A 17359-nucleotide genomic window follows, 5' to 3' on the forward strand; every position below is an offset into this window, starting at 1 on the left:
TGAATGAATTGGACAATACTATCCTATGTGCATATGTGATTAAATGACCAATGTAATTCTACATCATGTACAATTAGAAAAATGAGAAATTATACTCCATATACGTATAATATGCCAAAATACATTCAACTGTCATGTATAACTAATAAGAACAAATTTTTTATAAAAAAGAATTCCAAGAAATTTATTCTTCACAGAAAAGGAAGTTGAATATTTGGTTCAGCTTTGTGGTTACCACCTATTTGCTACAAAATTCTAACGTCATGCAAAGCCTCAAAGATAATTCGAAACTCACTGAAAACCATTATATCCTTAATAATTCATTTGTTCATAAACAGAGAAAATTGTTATTCTATAGCCAGAGGCATAAACTTAATCACATCTATAATTTAGCATGAATTTATTTTGGTTGTGTATAGTGGCATGTATTTCTCAAACTGGGATACTTATATTATAAGGGTGAGGTGCAGCAAGCCAGAGGATATATGAGCTCAAAAGACAAACCTGGGAGTTTTTCTGAATGCTGATTTTAATTAAGATTTAAGGCAGGGGAATAAAAAAAATGTTTAACACAATTGATAATGAACTTAAATAATTATTATACTAAAATAAACATGGAACAGAATGCTCACACTTCATTCATTTAAAAGATAAAACATGAGTTTGTCTATTGTAGGGCAGAGGGGTTGGAGGGGAAGGGAGGGGGCATGGGGATATTAATGATGGTGGAATGTGATAGACATCATTATCCAAAGTACAGGTATAAAAACTCGAATTGGTGTGAATATACTATGTATACAACCAGAGATACGAAAAATTGTGCTCTATATGTGTAATAAGAATTGTAATGCATCCACTGTCTCATATATATATATATATATATATATAAAGAACAATCCACTTTCCTTTAAATGGACTTCACTTCAAAGGACTGACCAATGTAACCATAATTTTGAATGGCAATTAAGTTAAATTTTTTTTTTTAAAAAAAAGATAAAACATGAGACTGAAAATAAATTTCTTAATTTGGGGAGCTGTTAAGGTCTGTAAACAAGTCAAGATGGCGCCTGGCATTTTGCAGAGGGAGTGGTTTGTGAAGTAACGCCAGTGAGCCATTAAGTGTGGAGATTCCTTATTGGTTGACTGCTGTATCTAGTTTATGTTAATTAAGATAAGCTGTGTGCAATGTATATATACCCCTCCTGTCCTACAATAAACGGCTCCCACTCCTGCTGTATCAATCTACACAAGTTGCTCGTCACCCCCCCCCCCCTCCCGTTATTTTGCTGCAGCCGGACTGCAGCAGATGGTGGCCCTACCGGGAGCCCCCGGGACACTCAGGGGTAAGTGACGAAAAAAAGCTGCCTGTCTCTAGATAGGACGGGAGCAAATCTGCTCGTCCCTAGGCAGATAGGGTGAGAGGAAAAATGGCCATTTTGAGAAAATGGAGAAGATTGATACAGGTTATTTTGCTGCAGCCGGACTGTGGCAGGGAGCCATTTCTTCTTCACTTGTAGGTCTAAGAAACACATCTTTTAAAAAAAATAGTGCATTTTAACTATACAGAATAATGGGTTTCACATACTCAGACATGGAAACAACATACCTTGATGATTATTCCCTGCCCTTGACCACTCTGCCCCCCTCTCCCTGATCCCCTTCGTCTCTAAAAGTCTCCCTGCTACTTTCATGTTGTCTCCCTACCACTCAAACCCAGATTCCACATATGAATTCCACCTGGGAGACTTGTCTTTCTGTATTCTCCCTTACCATACAACTCTCCCTGGAAGACTGGTTATTTGTCAGTAAGTGCAAGGACATATTTCTCTGATATGCTGTTGAGGAAATTAGATCTATTTCTAATTAGAATGTTTTAATCCTAAAAATTTTTTTGAGAATTAATTAAATGTTCAATGTTCAGTGTCCTGGATTTGAATAAATGCTACAACAATAATGCAAGGATAAATTTACTTCACAAATGTAATCACTGGATAAAATTTTGAATTGTCAATGAACACATTTTACAAAATAGTGAAACAAAAAGTTGACAACAAGAGGGAGACTGCTGTCATCAGAGAGCCTATGTGCTGTAGTCCTTCTTCCATTGATCTTATTCAGAAACTGAATATACAGTCAATTTCAGAATAATTTTCTTACTTTACATCACTTTAGAAAATCTAAAATGTTTTAATATGGTACTTTACATTATAATGAGATTCCAATGAGATTCCAACATTCAATCTTTTCTACTCAAAAAGAAAATACAGAGAAGGCAATCTGGAAAGAAAGGGGAGTTGGGGTACAGGTCTGTTTTTTCAAGACAGAGACCCAGATACTTACAAGGCATTGCATGGTATATGCTTGGCCAGTACTGCCCGCTGTCTCTCTTTAACCAAACACGAACTGTCCTACAATAGAAGAAAATGTGTGCATGAAATCACAGTATTTTAGTCACAGGAAAATAGTGATGCACAGAAAGCAAACTTCTTAACATTATATACATATTCACATTTTGACTACACATATGTATCTTAACCTTGCATTTTATATACATATATGTATACACACACATAGGTGACATTACGAATACCTCTAAAAAAACACCCTAGAATCCTTAAATTTAAGGCTTCTGTACATTTAGAATTACATGACTCTTTAAATGTCATCCTCATATATGTATATACACAAGTCTAATCATGATAGCATTTGAAAAGTATTTTCACTGTTTTACTTTTCTAAGGTTTGACCTTTGCCCTTGCTATGGTTTAAAAATGAGGTGTCCCCCACTGAAGCTCCTGATAATGCAAGGTTGCTTGGAGGTGAAATGATTGGACCGTAAGAGCTATAACCTAATCAGTCCCTCCTAGTTTGGCAACTGTAGGCAGGTGGTGTGTAGCTGGAGGAGGTGGGTCACTGGGGCGTGCACCCTCCCATTGGCCCCTTCCCTCTCTGGCCTCCTGCCCCTGCCATGAGCTCAGCAGCCTTCTGCCCCATGATGTGCTGCCTCACCTTGGGCCCAGAGCCATGTCACTGGCCGTCTATGAACTAAGACTACTGAAACCATGAGCCTCAAATAAACCTTTCCTCCTCTAAGTTGTTCTTTTTGGGTGTTTTGGTCACAGAGAGGAAAGAGCTAACAAAAACACCCTAGTCTGCTGGGAGCATCCATCTTCCTTGGGGACTCATTAGATTTTTCTAGTGAAGAAAGTGCAAAGAGATCAAATGGAATAATATACAGCATCTGACACAAACAGAAGGATTACACAGTAAGTCTACAGACTTGCAAGAGATGCCCTATCCTGAGGAACAGTTTTCCAAACATGGTCAAGGAATGGTAAGGTCTGAGATTCAGATTTTCTGGGGTAGTGGCCGACCAGGGGGCCTACTGTAGAACAGACTGATACTGGAGCAAAGGGTGCATAAAGTTCCAGGTCAGCAGTTCAGACAGCAACCAGGCACCCAGGAGAGCTCAGAAAGCCAGAAATGAAGAGAGACTAGGGAATACCACCAGGTTCTAACCAACTAGAAAGGCTCAGCAGTAAGTTACACCAGTCATGACATCATCAGCATATGCCAGTAAAGCAAACACAACTGAAGACCAAGGGACATTATAGTCCAGAGGAAATAGTGAACATACATACATCAAACCAGGGGCAACAGCGTCCCAATGCCAGGAGAACACACAGGTTATACACCTTAGCCCACACCATCCCAGGGTGAGAAGCAGAGACTGAGCATTTATCTCAGAAAGAGTTGGCTGTTACCTAATGATGACTTCTAACGTCGTTATATTGAACTAAGTTTCAAATTGTATTAAATATCCCCCACCACAACAAATCAGTGAGTCTCCTATAAACCAGAAGCAGGAAACAATCTAGAGCAACTATAGACACAATAAAGAAATATGATTTCTCAGAACAACTCAGTTATTATATAGTACTATGTAGGGACACATTAGATAGACATGGAAAACTCAAAATGCAAAATTCTTTTTGGCCAACCATACTAATTTGTGAGGTGGACAAGTATAATTGTTACTACCTTGTAAGAAGTAACTCTGAACCTACTCAAACAAATATTTCAGTGTTCACTCTTAAAAAAATCTTCTTATAGTATATGTTATTAGCATGACATTATAATATTGGTACTATCGTCTTAGTAAGAATCAATAAAGACAAGACATCACAGAAGATGGAAGAGCAGAAACTTCATAAACTAGTGCCTCCACCAAGTCAACTATTAAGACTGGCAAGAATACCCATTAAGTTGGCAGATTCATCTATTTCAGAACTCTAATATCTACTTAAATGTTAAGTGTCCTGGAAAGTGAAATAAAAAAGAAAGTGGTAAATTTCAGTGAACACTGGCATTTAATAGTTGCAGTCACCCATGCCCCAGCCCATGGCAGCAGACAATGGAGATAGTGGCTCTTCTTGGTAGGGCAGTCTGCTGGTGCAGGGTAGGAAGCATATCCTCTACAATTTGATTTAACTGGAAGTTCTCTGAGAGACTGGAGCAAAGGCTCCTCATTGTTTCAACTCCCTAGAACCAAAGGGCTTCCTGGGCAGGGTCTTTCAAAAGAAATTGAAGAGATGGAACTTTCTTTTTCCTCATTAGGGCCACAGCAATAACAACAGAGACTTCCATGATCACATACAACAAGGAATACCATCTTGACAAAAGTAGTTTGGAAAAGTTACTAAACAGCTATGGAGTTCAACAAAAACAGTAATCCCTGGAGAGAAGGGTGAATCTGATTCCTAGAGTTATTGCATTATAATATTAAAAATGTGTATTTTCAACAGACAATTGCAGAGCATACAAAGAAACAAAGTATGGCCGATTCACAGAAAAACATAATAAACTGACAGGAAACATTTATGAAGGGGCCCAAACATTGGGCTTACTAGACGAAGACTTTAAATTAGCTGTCCTAAATATAACCAGAGCTGTAGAAACCATAGACAAAGAAATAAAAGAAACTGAGCTAAGGATGTATGAACATATAGGCAATATCAATCAATAGCTAGAAATTATACAAGGGAATCAAACAGAAGCTTTATAAAAATACAATAACTGAAATGAAAAATTCACTAGAGAGGTCCACTAGCAGTTTTGGGCAGGCAGAAAAAAGAATAAGCAACCTTGAAGACAAGACACCTGAAATTATCAGTCTAGAAGAAGGGAAAACATTGAAGAAAAATAAACACAGCCTACGGGACCTTTAACACATAATTAAGTGTACTGACGCTCTATATAGGAGTCCTATAGGAAGAGAGAGAAATGTTCAGAAATGTATTTGGAGAAAAATGGCCCCCAACTCCCCAAAATTCACAAAAGATGTGAATCTACTCATCCAAAAAACTGAATGAATTCTAAGGAGGACAAACACAACTAGGTTCAAACCTAGACTGTGGGGGTGGGGGTTTGGGGGGTGTTTTTGAGAATTAAACGCAGGGCCTTATGCACACTAGGCAAGCATTCTACCACTAAACCACAAACCCAGATCTGACTTATTATAATCAAACTGTCAAATATCAGAGAAAAAATCTTGAAAGCAAGAAGAGAAAATTGACTCATCACATATATGAGATTATCAATAACATGAACAAGTCAATTTCTCATCAAACCATGGAGGACTAAAAGCAGTGAGATACTATATTTAAAGTACTCCAAGAAAAAAAAAAGTTTCAAGAAAGAACTCTATATCTGGATAAACTATCTTTCAAAAATGAAAAAGAAACGAAGCCATTTTCAGATAAACAAAAGTTAATAAAATTCATTAGTACTTCACTTTCAATGATGTATAGAGCATCTAGACAGAAGATCAATATGGAATCAGAGGACCCGAATAACACTATAAACCAATTAGACCAACAGACATATACAGAACACTCCCTTCAACCTTCCTTAAACCAACCTGTATTAAGGGCAGTTGACAAATTTTTACATCTAAAAATAAAATTATATAAAAAATCTGGTTTTTTGTATCCTGTGATACAACAGCAGTTTAAAAAAAGAAAAAAGATACTGCATCCTTGAGATTAAAAAATACAATCTGAATGGCTATAAATTTCCTAAGTAGATGTAAATTCCACTGTACAAAGCCTAAAGGTTTTAATTTTTCTGAACACATATTTAAGAAACCCCACATAAAGTTTTCAATAGTAAGTGAAAAGTTTTTTCCTTGAAAAAAAATTTTTTTCAGAAAATAATTGTGGCTAAGGAAGAAGGCTTTAACTCATTGTAAAAACACGGCTTAGCATATGTAAGGCCCAGTGTTTGGAAGGTGAGGATACAACTGATTATAAGACATACCTGAGCCAGTAGAGGTCAGTGGATCTCATTTTCTTGAGGAAGAACAATGCATGTAAAGCCAGGCAAGTGTTCACTCACCCAACACACAATGCCCTGGGTTCTCAGGAACCCAACAGTGCCAATCCTATCATACTATCCACTTTGTATTGTCCTATTTCCTCTTCCCCTACCTCTTCCTTTCTTCCAAGCTCTTAGCACTAGGCAAAAGCAGACACTGGGGAGAGGCAATGCTCATCTTAAAAAAAAACATCAAGACAAGGTACCCTTATAGAGGTCACAATCAGTTCGGCAGCTGGGCTGTTTTGAAAAGAGCATACTCTTGATTTTATGTTGGATAAAGCTCACCACAATTCAATAGGTAAAAATGGCACACTGTAACCACAGACAAACAAGCTACCTTTGTTCTCAGGAAGTTCACAGCTTGCTGGGGGAGACAGGTCGCAGAACACTACAAAACAAGGTAAGGGCTGCAGTGGGGAGATGTCCCTGCAAAATACAAGAGCACATGTAGGTCTCACTCTGAGGATGGATCCTGGTGGGGTCAGGTAGTATCAGAGGAAGCATCTTTGAGATGATGGATCAGAAATACAGGATCAGAATTTGCCAGTGGAAAGTGGAGAGGGAATGAGAGCATGGTCCTGGTAACAGAGCAGAATAGGCAGCCCAGGGAGGCAAGAACAAACAGGCCTGGACAAAAGAGCAGATAGAAGGCCATCAAGATCCTTGAAGGCCATGCAGAGGAGTTGGAATTTCACTTTAAGGTCAGTGAGATCACTGAGGATAAGGAGTCAATCACATTTGTTTGTTTGGGGAAAGCCAGGAAACAACCTAGTTACCCTCAAGTAAATGGTGTGGAGAAGTGAGCAATAACCCAGGCAAAACAGGACAAGGGGGCTTGGATGTAAGTGATTAGAGCACTTGCCTAACAGGTGTGAGACTCTAGGTCTCACAAAAAAAGAAAATATCTAAAAGAAAAAAAAAAAAAAAGGTTGAGTTCTTAAAAGAAGGGTGAGGACAGATTTTAGAACACTCAGGAAGTAGAAGAATCTGGGCTTGGGGGCCGACTGGCTGCAGGTACCACCTGAAAGGTCAATAAGTGATTTCTGTGGACAGCAACATTGAGTTCATCATCTTGAACGTACTGAGTTTGGAGACAATCCAGTCAGGGCTGCTGCCTATCTGGAGTTCAGGGATGTGACCTGAGCTGAAAATTAAGATTTGGGAGTCACAGCACAAAAGTAGTAGCTATCAGTGAATAAGAATAAAAAAGAAGACTGGTGAGAAACCCTTGGATAGCACCAAAAGCTAAGGGGCACAAAAAGAAAAATGTGTGCAGAGAGACTTTAGAGTAGGTCACCAACGACAGAACAATCCTTCAGACAAAGTGTCCTTATTTTGGTCCAGAAAATAAGGTCATCATTATCATAAACATACCTAAGAAATGAACCAATTTCACAGTGAAAAATGTGCCTACAATAAAATACTAACTATATAGGTCACTTTTCTGAGAGAAAAGGGAAGGTTGGGGGTGGCAACAAACACTATACCACAGGTTGCTAAGCTACTGAATAAAATAAGACGGGGCGTCTATCCATGTTGAAATCCAGGCTTTTAAAAATGTGCCCTAGAATGATGCAACCTTCATTAGTTACCATAGTGATGAGCTTCATTTCCCAGGGGACAATTGTTATTTTTGCCACCAATGAAGTAACTTACGGTGAGGGGGTGGGGAGTGAATCCCACCATGTTTTGAAGATCCTGGATTTCCAGGGAATACTTCTGTAACAGATCCCACACCACAAGAGCAATACAAACAGGAGCCAGCCCCTAGCAGTCTACAAATGAAAAGGAAAAAGTTTGGGCAAGAGGTTGTCAGTCAATGCCTTTTTTTATAGTTTTTACTGTGTTTGGTTTATAGAGGGGAAAATTGCTTCTAATGCAGACAATATTGCAGAGATTCTTAGAAAACAAACCTGAATGATTAACAACAACCACAAAAAAAGCTTATTTCTCTATGATTACTAGATTTCTCTGATTACTGTGTTGTTGCCAAAAAACATATTCAGATCACATATAGTAAATAAACCCAATCTTCTGTAAAACCTTGTATAGCTTCAGTATCCAGGGCTTCTCTATGGATACAGAGAAGCTTCTGTGTAGACACTCAGTGCACTAAGGCAGCCAGAAGTTTAAATGACAGGGGCTCAAGCTAGGTGGGTCCAGCTTCCGATCCCCTTTGCCAACAACTCAGTTTCTCAAAATAATGACTCTGCTCTGACAGACCAAAACAACTTTGCTGAATCACAGACACTTGGATTTCTTCCTTTTTCTTATTTTTCCTTTTTCTCATAGCTGTAGCAGTCTTGCAATCCGTGGCTGAAGAAAAGATGTGGCTGTTATATGTCCTGCCACCTGGGGCTGTAATGGCATTCCTTTGGGGCGGGAGGTGGGGGAGGAGAGGATTGAACCCAGGGGCACTTTACTATCACTGAGCTACATTCCCATCTCTTTTAGTTTTTTATTTTGAAACAGGGTCTTGCTAAATTGCTGAGACTAGCCTTGGACTTTCAATCCTCCTGCCTCAGCCTCAGCCTCCCAAATCACTGGGATTATAGGCATGCACCACAGAGCCTGGCTTTTTAATGGCATTCCTGCTCCATAAACATTAACAGCCCTTCTGATCACTTGCAGTCATGTGCAATCAGCAAGGTATGCATATGACAGATATTTTCCCTCGCCATTTTAATCAGTGGGGTCACATCTCTTAATTCAAAGGTTGTGAAAATCTTCACAATTTAGAATTCACACAATCAAAGTGATGCTATTTTCACTGTTTTTTTTTTTTTTTGAATGGATAAAAAAATAAAGCCTCAAAATTGACCCAACACAAAGTTACACATACAAAACACCTGCATTGTCTTTATTGGTCAGTAATGGGGCTTTGAGAGGAAAACAAAACAAAAACAACCCATTAGGCCTTAGTTCTGAGCAACTTTTATCAGTAATAAGCACTATTCTGCCTATGGATGATGTCCTTGTACTGTCAACTTGCTTTTGTGTATTTTGTTTTCTTGGTAATCTGACTCAGTGGCTAACGAATAAGCACAGTTTTCTGTCCTGTGTAAGTGAGGAGCTAGGCTTCCCAGAGTCCCTTTTTTTCCTCCAGTGTGACATGCATATCATTTCTCCCGTATGTCGAACACCCCTGTGAGGCCTTCAGGACTCCTCAGGCAAAACTAAGCCCAGTACCACACTGTGCCTTACACAAGCCTGTTAGGACATGACAAGTTAGCTGTCAACACTAGTTAGAGCAAGTCCATCCTCCCACAAGAGAAATAATTCCTTGAGGATTTTTCAAATTTTGAACCTTGAATATTTTCATCTTTGATTTTTATACTTGGCACACAGCAATAGTTTTTCAAAGGTCAAATACAAAAAAGAAAGAAAAAAGAACAGGAAATAAAAGAGAAAAATAAACACATCACTGGCACCATGGGTGAAAGGAAGCACTAGGAGCATTATACCAGAGGCTCAGAGGTTGACAGGGTCCTGGTTATCAGCATCAGAGATGCCATCTGCTCCTCAGTCAGAGTCCCTCACAGGCAAAAGAACTGTGAGTATAAATGTCAAACTGTCAGCCTAAGCAATTCAACAATATTATCCTATAGGAGGAAGATGGGTGACATCACCAGAGGAATAATATAGATTTCAATATTGTTCTTGGCTCCCTACACAGTGGGAGGACATGGCCATTGTCATCTTTCTCACCTCTGTATTCCTACAGTGGCAGACATAGAAAAAATGCTCAGGAGGGACTTCGTGAAACAGTCAAGAGCAGTGATTCAGAAGTGCCCCAGGCTGCTTCTGTTCTGAATCTGCAGGTAACTACTCTTCCAGGGTAGTCACTTTAAAGTCACAGCAGAGTCATGGGGGAGGGAGAGAGGGAGTTATTGCTTTATGGGTACAGTTTCTTTTTGAGATGATGAAAAGGTCTGGAAGTGGATAGTGGGGATGGCTGTACAACATTGTGAACATACTTGGTCATTGAAAAGTACACTCAGAATTGTCAGAATGGTAATTTTTATTTTATATACATATATATCCACAATAAAATTTTTTTAAAAGACATAAATTTTAAAAACAAAAGAAAAACACTCCCTCTCTCTCTCAAACTGTACTTTTCATAGCACTTGCAAAGACATAACAATTAGAAGACAGCTGCGGGCAGACTGGCCCTGGAACAAATTCACAAAAGGCATCTTGACTAAGATATGAAAGGAATTCACTTGTCCAGTCCAAACAGGGTAGGGCAACGGGGTACCTATCCAGCATTCAAATTCAACTGGAACTTGTAAGGAGGAATTGGACTACAAAGGAATGAACAAAGGAAAGTTTCTAAAATGTGAGCTTGAATTACATAATGGAAGGGGATGTTTTCAAAAGATTACTCTGGCAGTAGAGAACAATTTGGATTAGGCAGGAGAAAAAATAAAGGCTGCAAGATGGTTGAGAGCCTCCTATAGTAATCAATGTGTTAGAATGCAACAGTAGCAAGGGAACAGAGAGGAAGAACCAAGTTCCGGATATATCTTTAGGAAGGAATCAAGGGAAGGGGAAGGAACCAAAAGTGGTTACAACCTTTCTAATCCAAAAGCACGTTTGCAACAGATGTCATTAACCCTTATTTTATTTTATTTTTTGGTGGTGCTGGGGATTGAAACCAGGCCCTTGTGCATGTTAGGCAAGCACTGTTAACCCATATTTTAAAAACAAGAAAAGGCCTCCCAAAGTCAAATCAATTTTCCATGAGAGAATTAGAAAAACCTCATTGATTTCAGTAGTGTGACAAAATAGATACTCTAAAAGACTTTCTGGATTAAAGCAACCAAAATGCAAAGTAAAATGTGTGGAATTTGGTTCAATTGTTATTTTTAAATTTTGCAAACTTACTTGAAAGTAAGGAATTTGCAGATCCCCCAAAATGTTAGCTAATATGAGTTTTTAACAATGTTTAAGTTTTTAACCTTAAGAGCTCAGGCTGAACCCCAGAGATCCCAGGTATCCTTTTTTTCTTTTCTTTTTTTTTTTTTTTTCCCCTTGATGCTGGGGATTGAACCCAGGACCTTGTACATGTGAGGCAAGCACTCTACCAACTGAGCTATGTCCTAAGCCCCTAGGTATCCACTTTTAACGCCACATTGGGCATGGGATATAGAAGATTAGGCCAACATCCTGATCAAGATAAGAACTCTAATCTATTTAGGCTAAGATCTCAAAAGGCTAACCTTTACTGTGAAAGTGAATGAAAAATAACACCCCCCACCCCTCACCACACCACTCCTGGCAAAGAAAAGGGACAGAAAAAGAACTTTTCTGGATTAAAAGGAGGAAAAAAAATGAAGCTGTTCTCCCAAAATTGGCCCTCATGAAAGTTCAGTATAATTTAATTGTGTCATCTAAAAAGTTTCAAGCACAGAATTGAAGTGGTTTCAGCTTAATATCCTCAAGCAACCAGAAGAAGCAAAAGCAGTTAGAGAAACTGGTCAACTTCAAAGAGACCCCCAAAGAGTTTCCCCAAAAGAAGCTCAAAGGGTAATGAATGAATTAAATAACAAACAAATAACAAAACCCACAGGAAACTGGGTATCACAGAGTGAGAACCAGGGAATATAAAAGACAATGAAGAGAGACTGGCAAAGATACTAAAATTAACAGAAATAGAACAATAAATAACTACATTTGTTTTAATAATAAGAGAAGCTTAAAAATATGACAGAGAACAGGTACAAATGGAAAAGAATAGAACTTCTGAAAATGGAAAAAACTATAATTAAAATTAAATACACTCTATTGCCACAGACATCTAAAACAAACAAATAAATGGAGAAAAATCTCAATGCACAAATAAAACATGAGATACAACTGAAGAGAGAATTTATAAACTAAAAAATAAATGAAAAGCAATCTAACATATGGGCCTAAGCAGAGACAAAAATATGGAAACTATGAAGTTAAAGAACCATGAAGGATGGAGTGAAAAATTAGAATGAGAAGATCTAAGATACATATAGTTGTAAGAAATAACAGAATGGGGGAAAAGGCTACTGTTGAAAGATAATGGCTCAGACTCTTACAAAATTTTTGAAAGATGCTAAAATGAAGATAATGAGTAACAGAAAATTCACTCTGAACAGGCCAAAGTTATCATTTCCGTTCCCGGACGAAATGATCAGACTATGATAAAGACTATAACTTAGTCACACTTCTATTTTCCTGATACCTTGGAACTTCATGTTCTCTAGGAATGCATGCAGACCTCATCAGGGAAAACAGGAATCCAATCATGTATCATTAGATCATCACCACTTTTCTTTGCTATCGATTTATTTTCCCAAGAAACACGCAAACACATTTTTTAATATCACCTCAGTAGTGACTAGAAAGGCTCCAGGAATAAGATGGACCCAAGTGGGGCAGACATGGTTTTAAGATATAACTTCCTCTAATAAAATTAAGAGCAGTGCAGAAAACAAAGTTCATCCAATCTAACTGCCCCTCCTCTGTTTTCTTTACCAGTCACCCTCAGTTGTGCAAAAGCAAAGCTATAATCATCCCTGGTGAGTGTGTAAAGGTGCCAGGACTCCAAAAGAATTAAACAACTTGATGGAAGTCACATAGATGGTGGGGAAAGCCACACCGAAACACGACTGTCTTAAGTCTAGTGTGTGAATCTTGACTGGACTCTGGTTTGAATAAATCAACAACTGTGAAAAGACATTCAAACTAGGGAAATTCAAACATTCTACATGATATTAAGAAATTATTGTTAACTTTGTTCTGTGTGATAATGACCCTGTGGTCCACAGAATAAGTTATCCATTACTTAAGATTACACTGTAGCATGAAGAGGTGAAATAACATTGAAACCTATATTTGGCAGGGGATGGGTGGGGATTGAACCCAGGGCCTCAGGCATGCTAAGTACATGCTCTATCTACATCCCTGACCCTGAAATTTGGTTAAAGAAAATTCTAGCATCCCTACCCAGTAAGATGTGGAGGGGGTACACATATGAAACAAGTTTGGCAAAGGCTGATAACTGAAGGTGAGTGATGAATATATCACTCTTTTGTATGTTGTACATGTTTGAAATTGTCCACAATAAATTGTTCTTAAAATCTTGAGCTCTTGATGCATATCAACACTGTCTGTAACTATATAAACAGCTTCCTTTGGGAGCACAGAGATTAGGAACAGAAACAAGTAGCAAATATTAATTTAAGTAAGCACTTGGCATCCACTTAGCAATTTACATTGGTTTCATATCTTTTGTTGATATTAATAAAGAGTTCACAAATGAAATGCCCTTTAATTATAGATAACATATTCTTTTCCTCCAAAAAGAACAAATAACCTTGAATAGGCTTTGTTTTAGAAATTTCCAATAGTTAAGGTTAATTATCTAGCATTTATGCCCAAATGTTAAGAAATTTATACCAGAATAATCTTGCCAGAAATTCTTAAAGCTCTCGTGTCAAATATTCTCAATATATTTAAATTACAGTAGTAAATGTCAATATAAAGAAAACAATAACATGTGAGCTTCTTTGGAGTTAGTAGAGTACATGAAAATGTCTTTCTGCAGGGCTCATACATATTTCCTTGGGAAATTAAATTCTCACAACTGAATATCAGTAAATGGCTCAAAATAACTCAGATTCCATGTTAAATAATTTTACATTGTTTTGAACATCCATCTACTCTCCTTTATGCCAAAGAGACAAGTACTGAGTTTCTAAATGGAATCACAAAAGCCGCTATAATTCAGTCTATTTTAAAAACTAAGTAAGATTAATCATATTTTTCACGAATTTAAATGCATCTGACATGCTTCGTATTAGTACAAAGGAAATATAAAACAAGAAAATCAAGAAGACAATGATACTGCATCTTTACTCTGCCAAGTCAAATAAACATACAACTGGGGGCTGGGGTTGTGGCTCAGTGGTAGAATGCTCATCTCGCACTGGGTTCGATCCTTAGCACCACGTAAAGATAAATAAATAAAATAAAGGCAATGTGTCCATCTACAACTAATATATATATATATAGCTTAAATGATTATTTTAAAAAATACAACTGTAACTACTTACACTCTCTATAATTTTGCTTAATATAAGTAATGAGTTAGAATGGTTAAAAATTCTTCTGTTATCTTGAAAAACCACAATACTCCCCTCCCCCCTAAAATCAACCTTTCTTCCTGTGAGTTTTTGAGATATATAATGTCTATTCATGACATTATATTAATAAATAAATATTAATAAATCCTATAGATCAAAATCACATTAACTTTTCTTCCATGTTGAACTTTCTCTATTACTTTTTACAAAAATGTATATCGATGTTCTTGATGTGTCAAAGTACATGATATAAAAAGTGGAGATGGATCTACAATAAAACAGTTTCTCCATGTTGGTCAGAAAAGTCTATTTACCAGAAAAGATTCATTATATCTCAACCTCCCTTGATTTTAAGCTGTGCCTATAGAAAAAGTAAATCGATTAAATACACAGAAAAGCAGGCTTCTATTTATTAATGTGTTTATGGGGGAAGTGGGGGTAAAATAGCTGCAACTAAATTATTTCCTAAAATTCTCTTCAAAGGTTTTACTAAACTGCAAAAAGATTCTGAAATCTATAAGAATCTTGAATCATGGCTGACAAAAAATAGTCCCATGCCATCAGAAGTCATTCTGTAATGTAAGCCTGAGAAGTAAATTACTGCTCTACATAATATGCATCAGTATCAACCTGAGGCCTATAAAAGTAAAAGTCTGAGAAGCTTAGCAGTACCCAGGATTTTTACTAGCCAGCATCCTCGCAAGAAGTTATATGTATAATAAAATGAATGAAATCAGCATTTTCTGACTCACATGGCATAGCTTTTCATGAATGGGCACTTATGTGTAAAGATGGATTAACTCTGATCTCATTTTAATGAGTTTGTCTTTGAGGGACTACACTGCACAGAAGCTTGATCATTCTATAGTCATTTAAATCAATCCATGAAAAAGTTTTGAGAAATGTACTGACTTTAGTTGGGCATACTAAATTCACCAAAATTTTTAAAGTCAGAATAATTTAAATAGTTACTGCTTCCATTCAATAGGTTGCTAATCCCTGTCAATTCTACCTCCTTAATCTAGCTATAACTTGTCCTCTCTCAGCTTCCACGCTGCCTTAGTTTACACTCTCATTGCTATATAGCTGCAAAAGTCTCCTAGAGGGTCTCCTAACTCCTATTTCCCCTTTCTCTGATTCTTTTTGCACCTAGCCACTATATCATCTTTTTGAAACGTAAATCTAATTACATTACAGCCCTTGTAATGATCCTGAGGATCAAGTGCAACTCTGTGTTCTACCAGGGGCTTCAGCATTTCACCTCTGCCTGCTCTTCCTGCTCTTCCCCCACAAGCTCCAGACCCTACCAAACCACTCTTAGTTCTCTAAATCAGTAGCTGCCAAGCTTTTTGATCCTGAAGGTCAGGAAAAACAACTAAAAGGGTAGTGAGTTACACATAAGACTGCCAACTTTTTATTTGCCAAGGAAAAAAATTTCTAAAAACAAAAATCACAATTTGTTAGCACTTTCATTTTACCAGAAAAAAAAAAGTTAAGGACATATCTTACAATTTTTAAACCAGAAGTTAAAATTTAAACATGAAAACCATGTCATATTGTCTTGCATACTGTTTTTTGAAAACATGAACTTGTTCAATAAAAGCACTGCCCTAGGGGCTGGGGTTGTGGCTCAATGGTAGAGGGCTTGCCTAGCATGTGCCAGGCCCTGGGTTCGATCCTAAGCACCACATAAAAATAAATAAATAAAAGTATTATGTCCAATTACAATTAAAAAATAAATATTGAAGAAAAAAGCACTGCCCCAACTCATCATACCTTTATGTCCCTGTATCTGCTGGCCATCTGCTGAAAAGTCTTGTCTTCTCATCCCCATTTTTCTCCATCTGCCTGTAAGTACATCCTTTAACACTTGCTTTATAGGGCTGTTCTTTTCCATAAATATGTGCTGGGCATCTTGCAAATTCTGGTCACAAATATTTTGTTCTATGTTTTTTTCTAGAAGTTTTTTAATGTAAGTTTTTACATTTCAGTCTATGACTTGCTTTCATGTCTGTGGGTGGTATTAGGTTTGAACTGAAGTTCATTTCACACAAGTGGGTATCCAATTGTTCCAGCAGGATCTGTTAAAAAGACTATCCTTTCTCCACTAATTGCCCTTTGTCTTTTTAAAAAAATCAAATTAGAGATGGGGATGTGGCTCAGTGGTAGGGTGTCTGCCTGGCATGCACAGGCCCTGGGTTCGATCCCCAGCACCATACACATACACACAAAAAAAATCACATTGACCATATATGTGTGGGTCTCTTTCTACATTCTATTCTTTTCCACTTACCTATTTGCCTAGGCTGAGCAATCTGACATGTATCTCAATGGGACTCAAGATCCAAAGACAAAGAGCAGTCTGTGCAAATGAGGGAGAACCTGGAACTGGCTGGCCTCCTTGATGTTTGCCTATTTTCTTTCCTCTGCTTTATTGTATCCTTTGCCTTTATTAGCCTTAGGTAAATACACTTTGCAAAGTCTTGTGAGTCTTTTCAATTAACCAGTCCAGGGTAATTGCTGTAATGATTTTGCTTTCCATGACTACAAGACTTTTTCTTACCACAAAGCCAAACAACTATTTTCCATCTTGCCTAAATGGGTCAAGGTTAACTCCCTCTTCGCCCTCTCTGCTAGGATTGACATGTCCCAAGTTATACTGATCATGGCTTACAGGGTTTTTTTGATACTAACCAAAATAAGGTCAAATAAGATAATTGCAAAATTGGAAATTTTTAAATCTAAAACATGTTTACAAGTCAAAAGTGAGTGCACGAGTGTCAATGCAAGTGTGCATGTACGAATATGCTTACAACAATAGCTGCAGCAAACCCTGGACCCCAAAATAAGTAAAACCC

The 17359-nt window shown here is 37.6% G+C and overlaps 1 protein-coding gene across 3 annotated transcripts in view; it reads right to left on the bottom strand.

The window, feature by feature from the left end:
• The window catches only part of WDFY2 (WD repeat and FYVE domain containing 2), a 156351-nt gene that overhangs the window by 90238 nt on the left and 48754 nt on the right, over positions 1–17359 (bottom strand). For 2 of the 3 annotated variants that reach the window (XM_081307540.1, XM_081307541.1), the window contains exon 2: positions 2341–2408. In XM_081307540.1, coding sequence (XP_081163666.1) covers positions 2341–2408 — 68 coding nt within the window. Of the gene's footprint in view, positions 1–2340; positions 2409–8034; positions 8154–17359 lie in introns of all 3 variants that reach the window. The other variant, XM_081307539.1, reaches the window with a different exon arrangement.

Source organism: Spermophilus citellus, assembly GCF_964194105.1.
Source record: "Spermophilus citellus genome assembly, chromosome: 1".
In the NCBI taxonomy this organism is placed as follows: domain Eukaryota; kingdom Metazoa; phylum Chordata; class Mammalia; order Rodentia; family Sciuridae; genus Spermophilus; species Spermophilus citellus.